Here is a 23,637-nt window from a genome sequence, read left to right as displayed (position 1 = left end):
AATGTGGTATGCATTGATATTTTATACTGTTCTGAGCTGGGCGTCTGCCCAATGATGGCACTGAATCATTTAAATGAGCCGATGGTAAGGTGTGCACTAATGGGTGGCCAGAGTCCAACCTTGATTGGCAGGTGATGCAACTTCCAAATAAGTTTCAGACAGGGAGGTCATGTGATCCTCCACAATCCACAATGTTCCATACAGAGAGGCCACATGTTTTTCATTTGCCTGTAGGTGTGTTATGTCTCTATGTATGTTTGTGTGTTTTTGCACCGTGGACCGATAACCTGCTGTATCATGTGTACTTGGACAATCAGATGATAATAAATTTGAACTTGAACCTATTGGCCTGTTCACAGAAGAACTCTTATCACTGTATTAGGTATTTTATAACAAACTGATGGTAATGATCAGCCATGATCTAAAATGGCGGTGCTGGCCCGACGGGCCAAATGGCCTACTTCAGCTCCTATTGTCTATTGTCTATTGTCTATTGTGTAACTTAATTTAAATTTAGTCCTTGCACATCAATTTGCATCAATGAATTTGAACAGTGGATGAAAATGGCAGGTTTTTAGGAATATCTCTGCTGCCTGGAAACATCCAATTAAGGATTGGGTATGGAAAAGACATCTATCATGACTGCATATGATATTCTGTCAAAAGACTTATCCTGCCACAGGCTGTCTAAGAATGTGTTCAGCCCTCTTGTCCTGTATGTGGGCTACCATATGCAGCAAAAGGCTATCCAAAAGTGTGCTGCAGGCCTGATGTGAATGAACACCAGCTCCAGAACAAACTTGACTTGTTGGGTGATATCCTTGTAAAGAATCTAGAAACCTTCATTTTGCAATGAGATGTGTGGTGATCTCTCATTTTCCCCTCTCCCCTTTTTTCATCTAACACAATTACCTTTTTATTTCAAATAAATTTTATTCACAATAAAAAAATGCATATAATGCAATATCTTTTCACATTCACAATGCTATATTTGTATATATGCAAAGGACAGTCATTTCATATTCAGTGTCATATTCGTTAACACATTCTGTTATGCAGAATGTTATGCAGCCACAGGGCTGCATACTTAGCCCCCTGCTCTGTTCATTATACAACTGTGTGGCTCGGTATTATTTACAAATTTTCTGATGACACCATAGTACTCGGCTGTGTAAAAAAGGGCGATGAATCAGAATATAGGAGGGAGATTGAAAATCTGGCTGAATAGTGTGAGAGATGAGTAAAACTAATATGAAAATATGAAAGATGAAGAAAACTAGTATGGATATATGTGTAATGGATAAATCCAGTATGAATAGGATAAGGATAGATAATAGAATGTAGGAAGTAGGAAGTAAAGTTAGTCTGAATAAGATAAGGGTCTTCTAGCCTTTTAGACAGAATCAGCAAGTTCACCAGTATTAATAAGATAAGGATAGATAATAGATAATAGAATGTAGGAAGGGTAAAGTTAATCTGAATAAGATAAGGGTCTTCTAGCCTTTTAGACAGAATCAGCAAGTTTCGTATATGTAATTAGTAAGCCTTAGACAGAATTAACAAGTTCTGCATATAAGAAGTTAGTAAGCCCTGAGAGTCAGGAAGGTGTGAATAAGGACAATGACATGATGGGGCACCGACAGGATACCCCCTGGTCCTCCAAATTCACAGAAACAGCTCGTAGGCAGACAGGATTGCCTAATGTCAAACTTATCCAGGAGGCAGAAGAATGTAAGGGGGAGGGTACTTCTTTTTTTCTTTGGCTTGGCTTCGCGGACGAAGATTTATGGAGGGGGTAAAGAGTCCACGTCAGCTGCAGGCTCGTTTGTGGCTGACAAGTCCGATGCGGGACAGGCAGACACGGTTGCAGCGGTTGCAGGGGAAAATTGGTTGGTTGGGGTTGGGTTTTTCCTCCTTTGCCTTTTGTCAGTGAGGTACTGAAATAAACTGTACAAAAGTTGGGTGAGCCCCAGTGTATGTGTGTATTCCTAGGGTAAGGGGAAGCACCCAACTTTTCACTGTTGTATAATAAATGTTCTTTGTTCTCAATTTTGTCTCGAGCAAATTCTGTGAAGGTACTTCTGTTTCTCACAATAGCGTAATAAGTACAAACTCACGCAGCGTCTCCAAAACTAAGGAGTTGATTGTAGACTTTAGGAGGGGAAAACCAGAGATGTATGATCCAGTGATCATCTGAGGTATCAGAGGTGGTGTCAGAATCAGGTTTATTGTCATGAAATTTGTTGTTTTGTGACAGCAGTATTGTGCATTACAGGTGGCAACTTACTATAAATTACAGTTCTGTATGTACCATATTTAAAAATAAAGAATTAGTGCAGAAAAGAGGAAAAAAGTGAGGTGGGGTTCATTGTCTATTATATAATTTGACATGGAAGGAAATAAACTATTTTTGTAACATTGGGTGTGAGTCATCAGGCTCCTGTATCTCCTTTACATGGGAGCAGTGATAAAAGGGTGGTGAAGGTCCTTGATGAAAGAGGCTGCTTTCTTGAGACAGTGTCTCTTCAAGATGTCCAGAGAGGGTGAGCAAATTAAATTCCTGGGAGTCACTATCTCAGAAGGCCTTTTTTGGACTGAATATCTTGAGGAAAGCAGGTCAGTACTTTTACTTCCTCAGGAGTTTGCGGAGGATCAGTAGAACATTGGAAGCTTTAGCCTGGTAAGGGGCACCAATACCTGTGAGGGGAAGGCCCTGCAAAAATTGGGGCGCGGTTTAACGAAAGCCAGAGAAGTCAGTGTGAATGCCATCCAGTTGAAGGGGGCCCAGAAGGAACCAAGATGAGGTTTTGTTCCTCCAATTTGCGGGTGGTCTCAGTCTGCCAGTGTATGAGACCATGCACAGACACGTCATCAGGGGAGGGGGGGGGGAGTAGAACGGGGCAGGAGGACTGCAGGCGAGCCAACGCTCCGAATCGACGTCAATCAAGTGGGCGGAGCAAGGGCTGCCAACCCAGGGCCGGAGCTCGCGCTCGCCGCGCATGCCAATTAAACTACCGGTGAAACCATAGCAACCTGATCAACCTGCCTCCCACAGCTGTCAATCAAAGGCAGAGTTTCCTGCCGCGGCGGCTGTGATTGTGGTTCGTTTCCATAATTTACGGGTTTGAAATCTCCTTCTTCCTCCAGGTCGCCATTCAGTTTGTATGCCTGCGGCATAATAAATTATTGGATGCAGGTGAGTTCGGGGCGCGAGGTCTGTTAATTACTTTTAGGAGTATTTATTATTTCGACGATGATTCGATGAGGAATGTGTAAGTTGTAAAATGGCTGCCGTGAGCGGGTATCTAAAGTTCAACAGTTTTCAGGGATATTTTAATAGAAATGGGGCTTCATCGTGAAATGAGAAGCGTAAAGCGTGCCAGCCTCTTTGAGTTTTCAAAGCGGGTCGCATTGACGTAATTTTAAAGCTTTTTAATTTAATAATTTCTTCCGCTAAAATTGCAATACTGGTGGGCAGGTTGAAGCCAGCCCACGTAGGCCCGCGGTCACGTGGGTACCATCGGTGACGTCAGAAATATGAATGGACTGGAATCGGCGGCCGTCTCTGAAAGCGGAAACGGGGGGGGGGTGGTTGGGGGGGGGGGGTGAGATTTGTCCTTTCCTCTCGCCGTTTTGGTAGCGTGTTCAGATGTTTAAACCTGCATTATCTCAACTACCACGGGTGTGAGAGTTCACAAAAACAAAGTCGTTTAAAAAATCAACTCGTGAAAGGATCCTAGGACGTTTTGCGTGCAGCGGAGAGGGACGGATGGGGGGGGGGGGGGGGGGGGGGTGGGGGGAGGGAAGGCGATGAAAAGACTGGAGGGGGGCTGGGATGAGTTTATTCTAAGGAAAACTGGGGAGGTTTTGTAGTAGAGAGGAGTATGGGAGAGGTGTGTGGGGAAGAGGGAAGGAAGTGGGGTATTTTGAGGGGGAGACAAATGAAATGGGATGAGGCAGCAGTGTGGAGAGAAGAGGATTATGGAGATGGGAGAGGAATGGAAGGCAAGAGGATTTTGTAGGGGAGAATATCGATAATGTGATAGGAAGGTGCTGATATAACAATGTTCAGAACTCTTGTGACTTCCCCGCTTACTGTTTCGAAACAGTGGCTTAAATGGGTGATATTTGGCTTTTATATTTTGCACTCGTGAGATAAATCTGGGGTCTTGTTCTATTTTTTTCCCCTTATGAAATTGAGGTACTAGCTTTAATACTCTACAAAGTTCAATCCATTCATGGCACAAATTTACCCAAAATATTTTACTACATTTGCTCCATAGAATTTTATTGTTCCCTTTCTATTTGCTTTGACAATTTAAAAGAATAATTATTCACATGCTCTGAATTTACCTTCAGATTGAACATTTTCCCTTGAGGCTTGAATCCAAATGATTTGCACATTACTTAGAATTAACCTTTGAACTGAATCCATACTTCCAAATAATGTGAAAAGCTGCCCTTAATTCCTGGTCTTTCCTGCTTTCTAAATATCGCAGGTATTTCTTGTAACTTTAACAAAGTACCCTGTTCAAAATAATCAAAGGTCATCTTAAACTCCATATTGTCAAAGCATGTTTCTTATTTGCCATGTTTGATCTTCCTCAAATAATTCTATTCAGTTCACAATACACTTTGCTCTTACTGAAATCTATTTCAGTTTCCTTTAGGCCTGTTAATAATGTTAACTTAATCCTTCTCGCGTAACCAAACATTTCAAGATACTTTACAAGCAAATCATGTAGGCTGGTAACCAAAAGCTTGGCCAGATATATAGACATTGAGGAGTTTTGAAAGAAGGAAAGAAATTATGACATGGAATTCTGGGTTTGGAGCTTCTGAAACTGAAAGGATGACAGTAGAGTTTCAGAAGTATTAAACAGCTAAATTGAAGGAATGTAGAGTTGCATGTAAAAATACTTAATTTTCCTTTTGCTTTATAGTAATTTCAAGCATAATATCTTGCACCTATTAAGCAACTGATCTGTAATCACCATTAGTTATAGCTTCCATTTTTTAAAAACATTCAAAGCATTGATAGTTCTTCATTGATGAGATAACTGGGCTATGTCAGTAACTTCTAGGTATTGCAATTTCCTTTTGGATTTAGTAATGAGTTGTTTTTCTTCATTTATTATGTTGCTCTTCTTATTCAACCAGAGATTCAATGCTTCTCTGATTAAAAAATACTTGGGCCACACTACTTTTTTAATTAATGCATGCTTGTTCCATTGAGGGCAAGAAATTGCAAAATCCCTCAGTTACATGTTCCAGGGTTCTATTAAACTAGTGTTCTACACATTTTCAGAAAGTAACACAGAAGAGATGTGGATTACAGGTCCATTAATAAATGGATGTGACAGACATATTAATAGAAGATGCAGAATCTAGTTCATTGTATTAATTAAAATATGTCAACGCAGTTAGGTCTTGTGTGAGTTGTGCTTTTTTTTTAAAGTTTGGATTTGATGAATGAACTTTACTGCTTTGTTCTTTAGGTCAACATGTTGGCTAAAGGGATAAAAAGAAAATTTGCTGAAGAACAAGTTCTGGATGCTTGCCTTGATCCTGTTGGTGGCAATGTTAGTTTGCCATATAACTTGCAACGCCAATCCCTTCTAAATATCTCATTGTTCAAACTTCAGCTGTGCAAAATGCTGGTGGAACCAAATCTTTGTCGCTCAGTGCTTATAGCCAACACCGTGCGACAGATCCAGGAGGATATGATACAAGACTGCAGCTGGCAGGGACAAACGGCTTTCACAGGAAGCGATCTCTATGTAGGTCATGCTTCCTCAGATAGTCTAGTTGCCACAGATTTCTTGTGTGCTCCAGCAAAAGAGCTACATGTGGAAAGTTCCACTGCCTCCACAAGTAATATCAGCAATGTTTCTAAAAGCAAGGTAAACTGCTCATCTTGTGAGAATGTTACTTGTTCTACAGCTGCTGCTTCTGCTAAAGACACCAGTACTGTAAAAGATCTGATTCAAGTGCATTTTGAAAATGACCTGAATATGTTGGAATCTGAGGAGCAACAAGTGGATCTGAAGGAGTGTCCAAAGCCCTTGGATCAAGTATTTGGGAGTTTTGAGATTGCAAATTACTCCAGCTCTCTCACAGAGATGACAATAGATGATTTATTTGCGGATATTGATACTTCCTGGCATGAGTTTGACTCGGTTGTGTCTGGGTTAATGACCAGTCCAAAAACGACACCAGTTATTTTTGAATTATTAAATGGCTTACCATCACAAACATCAACACCCATTAATTCTGCCCAAAACTGTAAAACAGATTTAACAGAGCTTGATCACATCATGGAAATTATTGTTGGGTCCTAAGCTTTAGAACTTTATTTTTAAGAAAATTGTAAATCATCTGATTTTCAATTGGTATTTCTCTTGTGAAGTCTTCTGACCAATATTTAAAAAAAAATTGTCACCACCAGTGCTCAGATAATGCCTTCTGCTTGCAGTGCTTTCATTGCATTCATTCTTCTACTTGCCAGAATTGTTAAAACTAAAATGGTACATATTTTCATCTACTATCAAATATATATTTTAATACAAATAAGCTTTTTTTTTACGGTTTCAAAAATTCCCTTTTTGGAATTTTTGGATTTCAGTTTTTAAAATAGCATCTTGTTTTGTATATGAATAATGTGATTCAAATAATTTTTATGAAATGTCTTCCTTAGCTGTGCCAAGTAAAGGTCACATCTTGTGTTTAAATTAAACATGTTAAGAATTAACACATATATGGAACCCTTTCAATTCTACATGATAATCTGGCAAAATATAAAATGGGAATTAACACTATAAAATGTAGGGAAAATATACTTCCATGGCTGTCTTACTAGCACAGAGTTCTTAATTATGATCTTTAAATTCATGCATTAATAGTTGTATGTGCTATAATGGTATTGAATTGTTTCCTTGCTAGATTCTCTGTGGACTTGACATGAAAATGTTCCACTTTGTTCTGTGTAATCGCAACAGTACTGTGAATCTGGGCACAGAAGACAACGCTGACTAAAGATTGAAAATTTAAAGGTTTATTCCCAATATTATTTTTTTAAAAATGCAGCGCTTATGATTTATGCTTTATGGTGCATATTATTTCAAATTAAGCCACTTTTTTACATTTATAAAAGCCATATTTTCTGATGGTTGGATAGTTAGCACAAGCTGAATTCTAATTGGGACTGTTGCTCTAAGTTATTGAAAACATTATTTATTTATTTAAGTGAATATGATACATTTGTAAAATTTTGGTTGGCAAATCACAACAGGTTATAATAATGAATCCAGATTTAAACGGCAGTTTTTAGTTCGATTTGTAAGCATTGAAGGAGCTATTTTTTTAAAAAATTCAATTCTTTTCAAGCAGTATTATATAGAGTTGCTCTCTTTAATTAAAAGCATTAGAACATTTTTCAGACTATTAATAGCTGTAACTATCAACGTAAGTCCCAGAAAAAACTTTTTTAGGTTAGGTTTTATTAAACGTTTAAATTAATCTATTTTGTATTACTCATTGATTTTTTAAAAAACATTTTATTAGTCTTTAAGCAAAAATATAGAGCTTGAACATTAATGTATACTTTTCACATTTGTAATTGTATGCTAGATGTTTTTTTACTGAATTGTATATCTGTTAAATAAAAGTACACTCATTTTAAAAAAATGTTTACTATTTTAATTAAATTTGAAAGCTTTACATATTTTCCTTCATCCTGTGAAATTAACTATTATTTATTTGATTTGTTTATTTAAAGCTTAGCAGGGTTATGGCATTACCAGTGGTGAAAATGTACTTGACAATAACATTAAGGGGCTTCTAGATGTACCCATGATTATACAAGGGATGGATGGATATGGATCATGTGTAGGCAGAAAATACTTAGTTTAATCTGGCATCATGTTTGGTGCAGTTATCGTGATGAAAGGGCCTGTTGGTGTGCTATTACTGATCTTGGTTCTAAAAATGTGAACAAACTTTGCCTCTGAGATACAAGGAGATCTTGAGAGAGAAATAACCAAAATTATAGCCTGGAGGACAGTTCCTAAGTGGTATTTCGGAGAAGGAAAATGGGAGGTTCACATTAATTAAAATTTGGAATGTGCAAGTGGCCAGAACTGGAGGAAATCAAAGATTACTGAAGGTAGAGGACCTGGGGGAGTTGCAGAGCTGAAAGGGAGGAGATTAATCCGATTTGAAAATTAGACAAATATTTTAATTTGCAAGTGAAACGTTGCTGACTGTGAGTCATTATATAGAGGTGATTGGCTTTTTTTTAGAGAGTCTGGATAATGACTGCATAAAATACATTATTTTATGTTGTGTATTTAAAATGTAAAGGTCTATGTAATTAACAACTTTTATACTGATCATAATTGTCGAATGTTATCTAAGAATGCTGTCAGTTTTAATTGAGGCAGACTGCATGATATGGGGAAGCTTTGGCAGCAATGTGACAGTTGTTAGAGCTGCTGCCTCATGGCTCCAGTGATCTGCATCAATCCTGACTTCTGGAATGGTTTTCACATTATTATGGAATCATAGAAGTGTGTAGCACAAAAATGGGCCCTTTTTAATCGACTTTGATTATGGGGATTGCGATGCTAACCTGTGCTTATCCAGTTTGCCTTCATAAGGCTTATCCTTCTATGCCTAGCCTATTGTACCCTTTCAAGTGCCTACAAAAATATTCTATCTGTCTCCACTACCTCCTCTGGCATCATGTTCCAGATATTCTTTTGTGTGGAAAAACTTGCTCCTTGGATCTCCTTTAAATTTCTCAGATCTCCTTGAATCTATGTGAACTTCTCATTTTCATTTCCCTTGGGGGAAAAAAAGATTTTGACTATTTGGCCTTTCTAGGTCCCTCATAGTTTTGTAAATATTTATAAGGTCACCCCTCAGCTTCAGACAATCCAGTGAGAATTGAGAATAACCCAGCCCATCCAATCTCTCCTTGTAACTTGACCATTCCATTCCATGCAACATTCTAGTGAATCTCTTCACTATCTCTAATTCTACCCCATACATCCTTCCTGTTGCGTGTCCAGAATGATACATAATGCTCTTCGTATGGTCTAACCAATGTTTTTTGTGGCTGCAATATGACATTCTAACTCTTGAATTCAATGCATCGGCATATGAAGGCAAACATAGCAAATGCTGCCTTCACTACTTCACCCACTTTTGTTGCCACTTTTAGTGAGCTATGGACACTCCCAGGGACCCCCCTCAGCGGCCCTGCACCCTGCTCCCAGGGACCCCCCTCAGCGCCCCTGCTCCCAGGTTTCTGTCATTTTTTTATACTCTATTAGAATTTGATTTAAATTTTTTAAATTTGGCATATAGCACGGTAACAGGGCTTCTGATTCACAAGTCTGCTGCTCAAATAATCTAAATACAGTCAAAACGCATTACCTCACATCTGCATTGTTTCATTTGCAGTTTTCCACACAACTTCCAGATGATCTATGTCCCCTTGTATCCATAGACAGTTTTTTTCACTATCTTCTACTCTAATAATTTGATAATCTCCATCAAGATAGAGTCTAATTCAATGGCATTATTAATATTATTACTGAGAATGCTATCATCATCTTGGGAGTCACCAGGATCTCAAATAGACCTGCCACATTAAAACTGGCTACAAGGGTAAAACTGGCTGATGGTTTATTTCAGCAAGTAATTCATCTTTTGGCATCCCAAAGGCTTTTGATAATTTTCAAAGCACGTATGGAGTGTGATAGAATTCTATTTGTTTGTCTGAATGAGTACAGTTCCAAATGCTATCAGGATTCCTGACATCACCAGCCTGCTTGACTGGTACCCAATCCAGTAGGCCTGCACATTAGTTGTGGTGGATATTCACTTCATTTAAGGGCTGTTCTATTTGTCTGGCTTGACTGCATTCACACTGTTGAGCCTGCACCCTTGTTTGATCTAAACTGCAGTTTGTGCACAAGGTCCACTGCTTTTCCTGTTCCTGACATTCAAGTTTGTACCTAACTGTTCAGAGCTACTATGGTAACAGAATAAATTAGAATACAAATACTGCAATTTGAAACGCATCCTGAAGTGTCAAAATATTAATTTTGATTACCCATATTTACTGGAAATGTTGTTATGAGTCAGGAATAGATAAACCATCTATACTTCAATTTTTTCACCTACCCAAGTTGTTGGTTATGATACATTCACCAAAATAGCATGTCAATATCACTGATTTATTTCAATTCACCCAGCAATTTAATAGTGTTTGTGTATGTGTGTGTAGATATAATGTCACTTATAAATGGTTATACTTTTAGTTTGAAAGATGTATAGAAATCTAATGTAAAAATAAAAAAAGCAGAATACAATCTGTACATTTGAACTCTAATAGAAAAATGTTTATTCTTCAAGATATTACAGAAATTGAGCTTTTTCATGTATATTATCAATCTAATTATTCAAATATAAGTATGAATAAAGTGTTTAAAATTTAGAACATTCTAACATATTTGATAGCCGACAAAATACTTTGGATGATGAAATGAGAGCTTATTATCATTACATAAGTAAATTGTAAACCGATAGATGCGCCAAAATTCTTCTTTCTGCAGCCACACAGCTACGTAAGACACAACACGTAACATTTAACAGGAGCATGGCAGGCCCATGTAATGATATGGGCTGAACACAGGCAAATGGTCAGCATGAACAAGTTGGGGGCGAAGGGCCCGTTTTTGTGCTTTAGAACTCTATAACTCAAAAACAGTATTTTTAGAAAAAGAATTTTCTCCCTTAAACCCCATTTCTTTTTCAGGCTTTCTTTAACCTAATGTCTTAATCCTACTTAAAATTGGTATAGTGTTCTTTTTCTGCCACTTCTGTGAATCCCACAATGTTCTTGTGTTTAAAGTATTATACAACTGGAAATAGCTTACTGCCAAATATATGCTGAAATAATATTTAAAAAGAGGATTCCCTCAGTATATGCCTCAGTGGATCTCTGAGGGTGGTGGGACTCTGGATGGTGGAGGGGGAGATGACAAACAAGTGTTGCACTTCCTGCATTTTCAGGGGGGAAAGTTTCAGGGTGGTCTGATGCAGAAAAATGAATGAAGTCATGGAAGGAATGGACCTCATTAAAGGCAGAAAGGGGTAGGGAGGAGAAAATGTAGCTGGTGGCCCTGCCATTTAATGATGAGCTGATCTATTTTCCCACTCGGCCTCACTGCCGGCCTACTCCCGATAACCTTTGATGCCCTGGCTAATCAAGAACCTGTCAGTCTGAAGCCAATGACGGCCTCCACAACTGCCTGTGGCAACAAATTCCATTGAGTCCATATGCTCCTGCCCCACTGAATTGGCATCAGCTTACCTCAATTCTGTTTTCCCACTGGTGCAGTTCCACTCCACCTACATCCAGGACACTTTGCATGCCCTCCATCACTTCAACAATTTCCTGTTCCAAGAACTCGACTTGTATTTACCATGGATATCCAATCACTATACACCTCCAGCCCCCATACTGAAGGCCTCAAGTTAGGACAATAGATACAACCAGTCCTCCTCACCACCATCACCATTCTCATCCTCAATAACTTTTTTGCTACATGGAATGATGCATGCTACAAGCCTACACAGGCAAGGCCCTTCAACTTTTCCTCCGCTACATCAACAACTATTTTGGTGCTACTTCAAGTGCCTGATGAGCTTGTCAACTTCATTCACTTTGCTGCCAACTTCCATCCTGACCTCAAATTCATTTGGTTCATCTGGAGCAACACTCTACCTTTCCTTGATCTGTCTGTCTCCATCTTGGGAGACAAACCCTTGATAGTCATCTTCTACAAACCCACCAACTCCCACAGCTACCTCAACTACACCTCTTTACACCCTGTCCCCTGCAAGAATTCTATTCCATTCTCTCAATTCCTCCATCTGCTCTGTTCGAGGATTTCCATGGCAGTTCATCAGAGATGTCTTCCTTCACATGGCATTCTCTCTACCACCATCAATTCAGGCCTCACTTTTCCTCCATTACCCACACATCTGCCCTGGCACCCCTCCACCCCCAAGTGCAACAAGGACAGGATTCCCTTTGTCCTCACTTACTAACCCATCAGCTTCCACATCCAACATATCCTCCATTTCCAACACTTGTATACCTCTCTCGTTCTTCTGCAGGGACCGTTTCCTTGTTCACTCCTCCCTCCCCACCAATCATTCCCTTAGTTCCTACACCTGTCCACAGCAGCTGCTCCACTTGCACCCACATGTCCTCCCTGACCACCATTTGGGGACCCCAAACAGTCTTTCTGAGTGCCACATTTCACTTGTGAATCTACAGGGGTTATCGGCTGCTCCCGTTGTCGTCTCTTTGTTGGAGAGGCTGGGCGCAGAATGGAAGATCACTTTGTCTCCCGTAATACTGTGGATCTCCCAGTAGACACCCATTTTTCTTCCCTGTCCCATTCCCTTGCTGACATGTCTGTCCATGGTTTCGTGCACTCCCAGACTGAGACCACCCACAAATGGGAGTAACAATACCTCATCTTCCATTTGGGCACCCTTCAACCAGATGGCATTAACATTGACTTTTCCAACTTCCAATAAGCTCCCTCTTCCTCCTTTACCATTCCCCTTACTCTGTCTGTCTCTCTTCCCTTTTCCTCTGTCTCGTTTCACAGAGCCAAAATCAATTCTCACCTCTTCTCCTATCATATCCAATTAACATCTTTTGTTGGTTTGGGCTACTCCCTGGCCAGACTTCAGTCTTTATTATGCTTTCCTGTTCTTATTCCTTGAGGAAGAGATCAGGCTTGAAATGTTGGTAATATATCTTTACCCCTTATGGAGATTGCGAGACCGGCTGAGTTCCTCCAGTATTTCTGTGTATTTTTACTACAATAACAGCATCTGCAGACTTTCATGTTTCACACAAATTCCACAGATTTACCACCATCTGGCTCCAAAAATTCCTCTGCATCTCTGTTCTAAGCAGATGCCCTTCAATCCTAAAGTTATGCCCTTCAGACTGTTATTGTCCACAGTGAGATGATGCATCTGAACTGCAAATAGCATGGGGCAAGCAATAATATGGATCGTGATTTATAATCAAAATTGTTTAAAAATGAGGATATGCTATTGCTTTTGACTTGACATTTACAAGTGTTCGGACAGTAAAATTTGGATTGAAAAATTCCGCTGATCTGTTCTAAGCAGATGCCCTCTTGTTTCAAGAAACTACTTCTCAACATCCACTCTCTCCATGTCTCTCAACATTAGAAAATGTTTCAATGAGATCCTTCCTCATTCTCCTAAATTCCAGCAAGTCAGGCCAGAGCTGTCAAATGCTCCTTAGATGATAACCCTATCATTCCTGAAATCATCCTTGTGAACCTCCTCTGAAATGTCAGCACATTTTCTTAAATGAGGAGCCCAAAACTGCTCATAATACTCTGTGAGGTCTCACCAGTGCCTTATAAAGCTTTAACGTCCCATCTATTCTCCTATATTCTATTCCTATTAAAATAAATACCAGCATTGCATTTGCTTTCTTTACCACTGTCTAAACATGCAAGTTTACCCTCAGGATATCCTGTGTGAGCATTCCCAGGTTCCTTTGCATCCGGGTATTTTCAATTTTCTCCCCATTTAAAAAATAGTGCGCCTGTTTATTTTTTCTATCATATTGCATGACCATACACTTTCCAACATTGTATTTCATTTGTCACTTCTCTGCCCATTCTCATAATCTGTCCTTCTGCAGCCTCACTATTTCCTCAACGTTACCTGCTCTTTCATCTACCTTCGTATCATCTGCAAATGGTCACAAAGCCATTCATTCCATAATCCAAATAATTAATATACAACATAAAAAGAAGCAGCTCCTGTGAACACCACTAGCAACTGGCAACCAACCAGAATATGATCCCTGTATTCTGACTCTCTTGTCAATCAATGTGCTCATGCGAGTATGTTTCCTGTAAAGCCATGGACTCTTGTTAAGTAGTCTCATGTGCAGCACCTTGTCAAAGGCCTGAAAATTCAAATACACAACACCCACTGCATCTCCTTTATTTAGCCTGCTTGTCTGCTCTTCAAAGAATTCCAACAGGTATGTCAAGCAAGATCTTCCCTTAAGGAAACCATGCTGAATTTGGCTTGTCACATGCCTCCAAGTATTCCGTAACTTCATCTTGACAATTGACTCCAACATATTCCCAACCACCGATGTCAGGCTTTCTGCTGCCTCCCTCCCTCCTTGAATAATGGAGTGACATTTGTGATTTTCCATTCCTCTGGGATCATACCAGAATTTATTGATTCCTAAAAAAGTTCATTACCAACACCTCCATTATCTCTAACTTTACTTCTTTCAGAACCCAAGGGTGCAATTTATCTAGTCCAGGAGACCTATCCACCCTTAGACTATTCAGCTTTCTGAGCACCTCTTCCTTGAAATATTAACTGCACTTACTTCCCTACCCTGATACCCTTTGACATCTGGCACACTTCCCCCTTAAGAATATTCTGCACCACTTAATAAAAATAAACAAGAAATTTTTGTCTTTTACTTTTAATATATCTTATAGATTGAACTTTGAATAAATGGGAAGGGGGGGAGAGGGAGGGGGAAAAAGGGGAGAAAATTACACTATATATTCAAGAGAAAAAATGTCTATGTATTTTAGTCAGTATGGTTTATAGTGTGAAAAATTAAAAAAATTTAAAAAAAGAATATTCTGCACCAGGTCAGAAACATCCTGGTCCCGAGCACTGGGAGGCAACACACTATCTGTTCTCTTGAATATTTAGTGCCCTAGCTCTTCTTGACTTCATCCTTCTGAGGCTCAGAGCCAACCACGGTGCTATTGGTCTTATTGCTGCCTGGTCCAGATAGGGCATCCTCCTCAGCAGTGTCCAAAGGGAGAATTTAAAAAAAAAACAATAATTTGCAAAAGTAAAAGTCTTTAAATGAGTCCCTGATTGAGTGAATTTATTGTTGAGGAGTCTATTCCTGGAGCTGGTGATGCAAGTCTTGTAGCCCCTATACCACTTAAGGTCACAGCGAGAACAGAGCATCTGCTGGGTGGTGTGGATCCTTGATGATTGCTGCTGCTCTCTGACACCAATGTTCCCAGTAGATGTTCTCAATAGTGGGGTTTTGCCTGTGATATCCTGGGCTGTGTCCACATCCTTTTGCAGGGCTTTTTGCTCAGGGGTAATGTTGTCCCCATACCAAACAATGATGCAGCAAATTTCCACCACACATCTAGAAATAGGCCAAGGTTTCTAATGTCATACTAAACCTCCGCAAACTCCTGAGGAAGTCGAGGCACTGACGTGCTTTTTTAACAATGCCAGTAGGGTGTTGGGTTCAGAAAGGTTCTCTGTGATAGTGACTCCCAACAACTTAAATTTGCTCACCTTCTCCATCTCTGATCCCCCAATGGTCACTGGATCGTATACCTTTGGCTTTCCATTCCTGAAGTTAACAATCTGCTCTTTGGTTTTAGTAACATTGAGTGTAAGGTTGTTGATGCACCATTCAGCCAAGTTTTCAATCTCCCTCTGGTATGTTGATTCATCACCTTTTTTTAATACCAACCACTACCATGCTATCATTGGCAAATTTGTAGATGGTGTTATTATACTGAGCCACACAGTCATAGGTGAAAAATGAGTAGAGCAGCTGACTACGAATGTTGCCCTGTGGTGCTCTTGTACTGATGGAGATTGTGCAGGAGATGTTCTTACCAATCCTCACTGATTGTGGTCTGGAGGTGAGGAAATCCAGGATCCAATCACATAGTGGGTTGTTGAGTTTGTGGATCAGTTTTGAGGGATTAATGATATCAAATGCCAAACTGTCATTTTCGTAGAGCTAGTGAGATGGCATCCATCACAGGCCTGTTGCTATGATAGGTGAATTGGAACAGACCCATGTCACTGCTCAGACAGGAGCTGATGTACTTCAACATCAGCCTTTCAAAACACTTCATCACTGGTCAATCGTCATTAAAGCAGGTTACTACATTCTTCTTTTGCACTGATATGATTGACGCTGTTTGAAACAAGTGGGTACCATGCCCTGTCGGTGTGAGATGTTGAATATACATTGGGAAGTTGGTCAGCAAATGCCTATGACTGACTATGCCTGTAACTGATTAATGCCTTTGCTTCGTAGGAAGTCAAAATAAAAGTTGTTCAGAGTATGAACAAGTTCAGCCAGGTAGATGAAAGTGTCGCTGAGGGCAACTGGTTGGATCTTTGTTCCAGAAAGAAGCCAAGGGCTTTAAGACTCTCCTGATCGGGAATGGAGGAAAATAAAGCCACTGGACATCTATTGTGAAGATGAGACAATGGGAGCTAGGTAATTAGAATTTGTCAAAATAGTTCAGGTTATTAAAATCATAAAGGATCTTTTTCACTTTGACAGAAGCCTGAAGTCCAGCACCTCAAGGTATAAGGCTCTTGAGCTTCACTTAATCATAAGAGACCACCATAGTTCTAATAAAGCACATATTTTTACATTATTGCCTTTGGGTATACTTATCTATCTGCCCTCATTTTTTTCTCATGGCAAGTTGTGTTAATTTATACTTATAGATTATTCTTATTTTACGCATCGGAATGGCTGAAGCAAGCACGAATTTCAGTGCATCTCTACATTGCACTTATAGATATGACAGTAAAATGCAAATTCATCATCTTTTTTTAAAAATTTTTATTTTTCACACCATAAATCACATTAGCCATGATACACACTTTTTCCTTTTCACACATATACAGTGACATTTTCTCCCCCCCCCCCCCCCCCCCCCCCATCCATTTAAGGTATACAATCTAGGATACATTAAACCAGTCAGACAATGTTGTCACTCAACAAAAAAAAACACCAGAAATTCGACTGAGTCCATTCTTTTCTTTCCTTCTCCTTCCATCAACTTAGGTAATGATTGTTCATCATCTTTGAGGTAGTACAGTTTGTGCAGCAGTTAGCACAGCGCTAGTACAGCGCCAGTGACCTTTTGCTCGATAAGGAGTTTGTACATTCTCCCCGCGATCGCGTGGGTTTCTTCCGAGTGCCCTGGTTTCCTCCCAAGTTCCAAAGACATACGGGTTTGGCAGGTTAATTGGTACAGGGATGCAATTGCGTGGCGAAGGCTCGTGGGCCGAAGACTGTATCTTTAAATGAAATTAGAATGCGACGCGATTTAAATATGGATGGGATGGGAGTGGACAAAGGAAAACAAGATAGAACATGAGGAGATAAGTTCAGTGGGGCAAAAACAAGGGGGCGACCTGGACAGCTCTGTTGGGGAGGTGTTAGAAGCGGGAAGTGCGAGTTGGGGCATTATCCGTTTGGAGCCTGTGGCTGATTTGGTGACATCTGTGAAGCCGGCGCTCCGGTCTTTGTTGGTGGGGTTGTCATCTCGGATAGTTTTGCGGAGGTGTCCAAGAGCTGCCGCCTCTCCAAGGCAGAAGCTCGTTCTTGTTGGCACCGCACTCACAAAATACATCAGGGTATTGAGAAAACGCAGTCACCAGTTTCAAAGCCAGGCACTGCCAAAAACTGGTGGCATCGTTATTACAACAACGGACATCCAGTGCCTTCATGTTACCAAATATACGATAAGAAGGGTTTCAAAAAAGCCTCACCGCAAAATGAACGTGAGCAAGAGGCGAAGGGCAGGTTAATTAAGGCAATGTTTTGCACAGCAATAATTTGCGAAGAATTACATTCTTGGAATCGTTCACAAAACGGGAATAGATGTGGAAGATTCACTCGTGATTGTTCCAAGAGGAACATCGCACCTCAGCTCTCGTGAAAGCTGCCCCTTCATCACTCCTGGCTGCTGGGGATTTGACTATTCCATTTCAGTGTTTAATAATTGTCCAACGGGAATTGGAGGACTATACATTCATCGGAATGGCACCACGTGAAATTAAAGCGGAGACGTATTTTTAACGCCATATCTCTGTCACAGACACACAATTAATCGCTCTTTCACGGGTTAAAAGTACATCCCACGCTTCCGCTTGCTGGGCGGGGGCGGGACCCCCACCCTATGTAGCATAGCGAGTGACACCCGCCCCCCACACTCTCTCTCTCGCTCGCACAGAGAGGTGATGCCCCCATTGGTCAGGATGAGGGGCGGGCGCGAACCACCGAGACAAGTTATGAACCAATAACAAATCCCCCTCGGTGGCCGGAATGATGTTTTCCTCCAATGAGGGAGCGCGCACCTGACGAACGGTCAATCACCGAGGAGCTTCGCGTCGTGTCGACGCTCAGGGCTGGAGAGTCGCTTTCGAGCGAGCGAAGAGGCTGGCAGCGGCCGAGCTCTTTCTTGGGGAGATGTAGCGACTCTAGAAGCGACCGACAATGTAGGTCTTCGGGGCGAAAACGGCTCGGAGAGACTGCAGTTCCAGGAACATTTCCAATGAAGCTTTTACTCTGCTGTGTCCCTCATTAGTCGACAGAAGGAAGTTGCAAAAAGTCCCTTCTATAAAGGTAGGTGTTGGAACCGTGTCGGACATTTGGTTTATTTTGCGATATTGTGGTTAAAATGGTTATGGAAAAGCCTCCTTATGCAATAAACGTCCCATTTCTAACATTGCCCAAGCCCCTGAATCATCGTGACCTCCTGCCGAGGCTCCAGCACCCTAATGGTTGACCCTGGACTTGACTGAGATAGCTAAATTGTAAAATCTTGTATACTATGTAGTTTCTCAAAACTATGGAATGTTTTGAATGCAGTTTTAATAGTCGTCTACTCACCTGAAGTTGTTCCATTACAACGCGAATGTTTAAAAAAAAATACAATTGATACTGAATAATGTTTGATTGCACAGTTTGTTTCTTCCCTTTTGGTGCCCATTCGACTTCCAAGTGTTTGTGAAGAACAGGTGTTCTGCTTGGTAAGGACCACGCATTGACAAAACCCACTTTTTACTGCCCGAATAAAAACAGGCATTTTGTGTTTGCACAATTCAGGAACAAGTAGGGAATATTAAAGGACTGGAAAGAGATGGAATCGTATCTGTGATTTTCCAGGCTGATGATGAACCTTTATTTTCAATGAAGGTATTTGGATGAATCTTCAGGATGACATGATCATCCATAAAGACAATGATTGGGTAGTCCAATAAGATCTCAAAATGATGTTGGTTTAACTTCCAGTAAATTGAGTTCAGCCAGAGCAATACAAGAACTTTTTGCTCTTTGTGATATCAGTTGTGTCATAGGAAGGTCCCTTTGGTGAGCCCTGTGTGATGAAGCCTACACCAGTTTCAAAGCCAGGCACTGCCAAAAACTGGTGAAAGGCTCTGAATGGCATCGTTATTACAACAACGGACATCCAGTGCCCTCCGAGTGCTAGACTTTGCGCTTCCAGACTGGGACTGCAAAGTCACCTTTGTTTTCACAGATGAATTGCACAATGTGTCTTTTTCAAACCAAAGGACAACCAATAATATCATAGGGAGCAAAGAGAAGGAAGGCTTGATGTACAAAATGTTTAGAGCCTCTACTGTATTGCTCTTAAGAGAATGCATAAGATGGAGTTTGAAGCTATGACCTGGAGCCGGTGACAGATCATTTGGTGGCTCATGCTAATGAAAGAAGCATCTCACTGAACTTGGCTGAACATTAATTCAATGATGATAAATTCTATGTGGGGTGGAAACTGACTTGGGTAACCAGGCCTCTAAAATGTAAAAGGACATTGGTTCAACAAAGAACTAGAATGTGTTCAGAAAGTAGGAAGGGGGAATCTGGAAATGACACAATATTATTTGTATAGGAAAACTTGTTACATTAGTGGTTTTCATTACAATGATTTATAGAATGTAGTACAGTACTACATCATAGTACAGGCCCTTCGGCCCTCAATGTTGTGCGGACACATGTATTCCTTTTTTTAAAATAAAAGTACTAAACCCTCCCTATCTTGTAATCCTCTTTTTCTCCATCCACATGCCTGTCTTAAGAATCTCTTAAATGCCCCCTAATGTTTTAGCCTCCACCACCATCCCTAGCAAGGCATTCCAGGCACCCACAAAAAAAAAACATTTGTGCCTGACGTCTCCCCTAAACTTCCCTCCACTTTGTATACAAAGTGAAGCGAGGGAAACCCGTGCTGGCTGTCTACCCTATCTATGCCTCTCATAACCTTGGAGACCTCTAAGTCTCCTCTCCTCTCTTCCTTCTATGCTCCAAAGAGAAAAGTCCCAGCTCTGCTCGCCTTCCCTTATTTTTCCAGTCCAGGTAACATCCTGGTAATTACATTGGGGATAATGTGATAACTTTAGGATGTGATTTTATTTTAAGACCAAATGCTGCTTTTCTTCATACACGCATGTTGAAAATTGAAAATAAAAACTGAAAGTGCTTGGAATATTTTGTAACTTTTGCAGAAATGCGTTCTGACGGAAGGTTGGCTTTAAACATTGTCTTTCTCATAGATACTGCTGGAATATTACTGGCACCTTTTGATTTGCATGTTGCTCCAATAATATTCAAGTGAATTCAGTGACAAAATGCACAAAAGCAACATGTCTTAATGTGTTTAACTATTCTAACTTGTATTTATGTAAATATGCTCCATGGACCTGGAGAAATGCTATTTTGTCTTTACTGTGCGAGCATTATATGAACGATAAATAAAGATTACTTGACCTTGGAGTTGGATACCTCACTGTCAAAAATGTTACAAAGCTGTAAATTTGGAACAGATTTTTTTTAGAATACTGTTGCTAATATCAAGACATTGTAGAGGTGTTGTTTTCAGCCCGTGTATTTCAGCAGTCTTTTCAACAGCTTGTTTCCACACTGCTATGAGCATTTTGTCAAGATTGGGACTCGTCAGTTTTTGTGACTGAAACAGCCATTTTTTAAATTTATTTTTGAATTTGTAAGCATGTGAAGTAGTTATTTGTAAGATTATCTCCTGCTTGGAATTATCTTTGTTTGACATGAAAATATGACATGATATTTAGGATTCTGAGGCAGTGAATTAAGGGGCACAATGCTCTTGAGTGTCTGAAGATCATGTAGCATATAAAAAGAGACCAAATATTTATTTATTTATTGCTTTTAATGTGGCAACATGCCTCATGGGTATATTGTCAGAAAATGACTCAACATTTTTTTTTAAATTGCAATTGTTGACCAAAATCTTGATCAAATACTTTTTTAATATACCTCAGAGGATGGAAAGTCTAAGAAGTTTGAGGAAATGTTAATACATAGCTATCTGAAAGCATGGCTGCCAGTGTCCCAGATTTTCATTCACCAATGTAATGCCTGCTCTTCAAAATGCAGCATTTGCCATCGCCTTCTCACTTCACTCCGCCCTAGCCCACCCGGAGAATGTCGTCTCATACGTCAGGCTACTGTTCATTGACTAGCTTGGTGTTTAATGTCATTATTCCCCAGAGGCTAATGGAGAAGCTGTCCTTGCTGGGACTCAACATCCCTCTCTGTAATTGGATCCTGGGCTTCCTAACAGAAAGACACAGTCTGTCCAGGTCAGTAGCAGCATATCGTACACCTTCAAGTTGAACACTGGAGCACCTTAGGACTGTGTGCTCAGCCTAATCCTGTTCACGCTACTGACCAACACCTGCATTGCTAGATTCAGCTACAACAGTGTCATCAAGTTTGCAGATGACACAATTGTAGTCGGCCTCATCAGCAACAACGATCAGTCTTGTGAAATGGCCCGAGAGTAACAACCTGAGTCGCAATGTGGAGGAAGATGATTGTGGACTTAAGGAGGATTAGGAACAATCACCCTCCACAACACATCAACAACTCTGTATTAGAGAGAGTGGAGAGCTCCAGGTTTCATGGAGTTCACTTAACTAGTGACCTTTCATGGACACTCAGCATCTCTTGTCAGGAAGGTGCAACAGTGATTGCACTCCCTTAGAAGAATGAAGAGGGCAATGCTATTGGCCATCAGTATGTAAACCTTTTATAGGAGCTCTAGCGAGGGTGTTGTGCAGGAACCGTGTGGTACGGTTGCTGCAGAGAAATGGGTCAGGTCAATCCACAGAATCATAAAAGTGGCAGAGAGGATCACTGGAGTCTCCCATCTTCTTTCCCCTCCCCCACCCCACTACCGGGATCATTGTCTGAAGGGGGGTGCAAAATCATTTAAAACCCCTTCCATTGTGCACAGTATCTTTCTGGTGCTCCTGTCGCGAAAGAGATACAGGAGTAACAAAACCAGCACCACCAGGCTGAAGAATGTCTTCTTCCAACAGGTGGTGAGACTTCTGAACGACCAAACGGACTGCTCACACTAAACATCCAAGGCTATCATTTGTACAAAACCTTATTTATCGCCTCCAACTGTGCATCTTGGCGCCTCACAGTTCGGCGGGCAGCAACCTCCTTTGAAAAAGACCGCAGAGCCCACCTCACTGACAAAAGACAAAGGAGGAAAAACACAACCCCAACCAACCAATTTTCCCCTGCAACCGCTGCAACCGTGTCTGCCTGTCCCGCATCGGACTTGTCAGCCACAAACGAGCCTGCAGCAGACGTGGACATGCCCCTCCATAAATCTTCGCCCACGAAGCCAAGCCAAAGAAAAGAAGAAAGAAGAATAGATAAAATACTTGTATGTGTGTTATGACTGGTTGTGTGTCTGCATGATTTGCACCTAGGACTGGAGAACACGATTTCTTCAAGTTATACTTGTACAATCAAATGACAATAAACTTGACAATTTGATATGCAATGTTCTGAGGAAATTCAATTTAATTTTTCACCTAATTTTGAGTTAGTTGACCAGGTATCAGTCTTGACATTTAATTAACGATGTCAACAATAACTGGCCCATTATTATGGATGCAGAGTTCATTAACTTGTGGAAAGTAAGAGTAGGATTTAAAAAGTCAGTCACTGGGTTCTAACTATTCACAATCTAAATGGACAATGTTGCTGAGTGGACCAAATATTCAAAGTCTGCTGATGTCAAAGAACTAAGTGGGATTGTGAGAGAATATAAAAAATATTTCAAGGGGTTATAGACAAGATGGGTGAACAACCGGAAAAAATGTGGAATTTTAAATTGGATATAAATACGGTAACAGGCCCTTCTGGCCATGAGCCCATGTCACCCAAATACACAAATTAACGTACAACTCGCATACATTTTGAAGGGTGGGAACCAGAGCACCTGGGTGGGGGGGGGGGGGGAGAGGAGGGAAACCACACAAATGCAGGGACAGTGCAGGCATGTTAACCATGAAGTCCATTTCAGTTCAAAATAACTAATATGCTGAGTATTTTTGAAATGGTGAAAGAAGTTCAAAGTGTCCTTGAACATGAGTCGGATAAAGTTTGTATGCTGGTGCAGCTGAGAAGGTAAATGATATTTTGGACTTTTGTAAATAGATTTGAGTACAGAAGTGAGTTACATGGGGGTTTGGTGATTTTTGCTCCTAGCGTGTTGTGGACAGGGTTGGTTTGGCAGTGCATGAGGCCATGGACAGACATGTTGATGTGGGAGAAGGGCATGGATGGTCATTGCAATTGCAGCGAGCAGAGTAAAGGTGATTGGCTATTGTTTTAAGTTTGGCTAATCCTAACATAAACAACATAATAAT

At 40.6% G+C, this 23,637-nt stretch overlaps 1 protein-coding gene and 1 long non-coding RNA gene across 2 annotated transcripts in view; both read left to right on the top strand.

Moving 5' to 3' along the window:
• Positions 1-2,980: 2,980 nt before the first annotated feature.
• The window catches only part of LOC138752866 (uncharacterized), a 71,733-nt gene continuing 51,076 nt past the window's right edge, over positions 2,981-23,637 (top strand). Inside the window, exons 1-2 of the mRNA XM_069915484.1 lie at positions 2,981-3,196; positions 5,499-6,334. Coding sequence (XP_069771585.1) covers positions 3,191-3,196; positions 5,499-6,334 — 842 coding nt within the window. The 5' untranslated portion in view covers positions 2,981-3,190. The remainder of the gene's footprint in view (positions 3,197-5,498; positions 6,335-23,637) is intronic.
• Positions 18,135-22,766, top strand: LOC138753500 (uncharacterized). Its single transcript, XR_011351208.1, has 3 exons — positions 18,135-18,529; positions 21,455-21,546; positions 22,288-22,766. It is a non-coding gene; the product is annotated as an uncharacterized lncRNA (long non-coding RNA).

The sequence above is a fragment of the Narcine bancroftii genome, chromosome 2 (assembly GCF_036971445.1).
Source record: "Narcine bancroftii isolate sNarBan1 chromosome 2, sNarBan1.hap1, whole genome shotgun sequence".
Classification (NCBI taxonomy): Eukaryota; Metazoa; Chordata; class Chondrichthyes; order Torpediniformes; family Narcinidae; genus Narcine; species Narcine bancroftii.
Note: the sequence above shows the minus strand (reverse complement) of the source record. Positions and strands in the feature narration are given on the sequence as shown.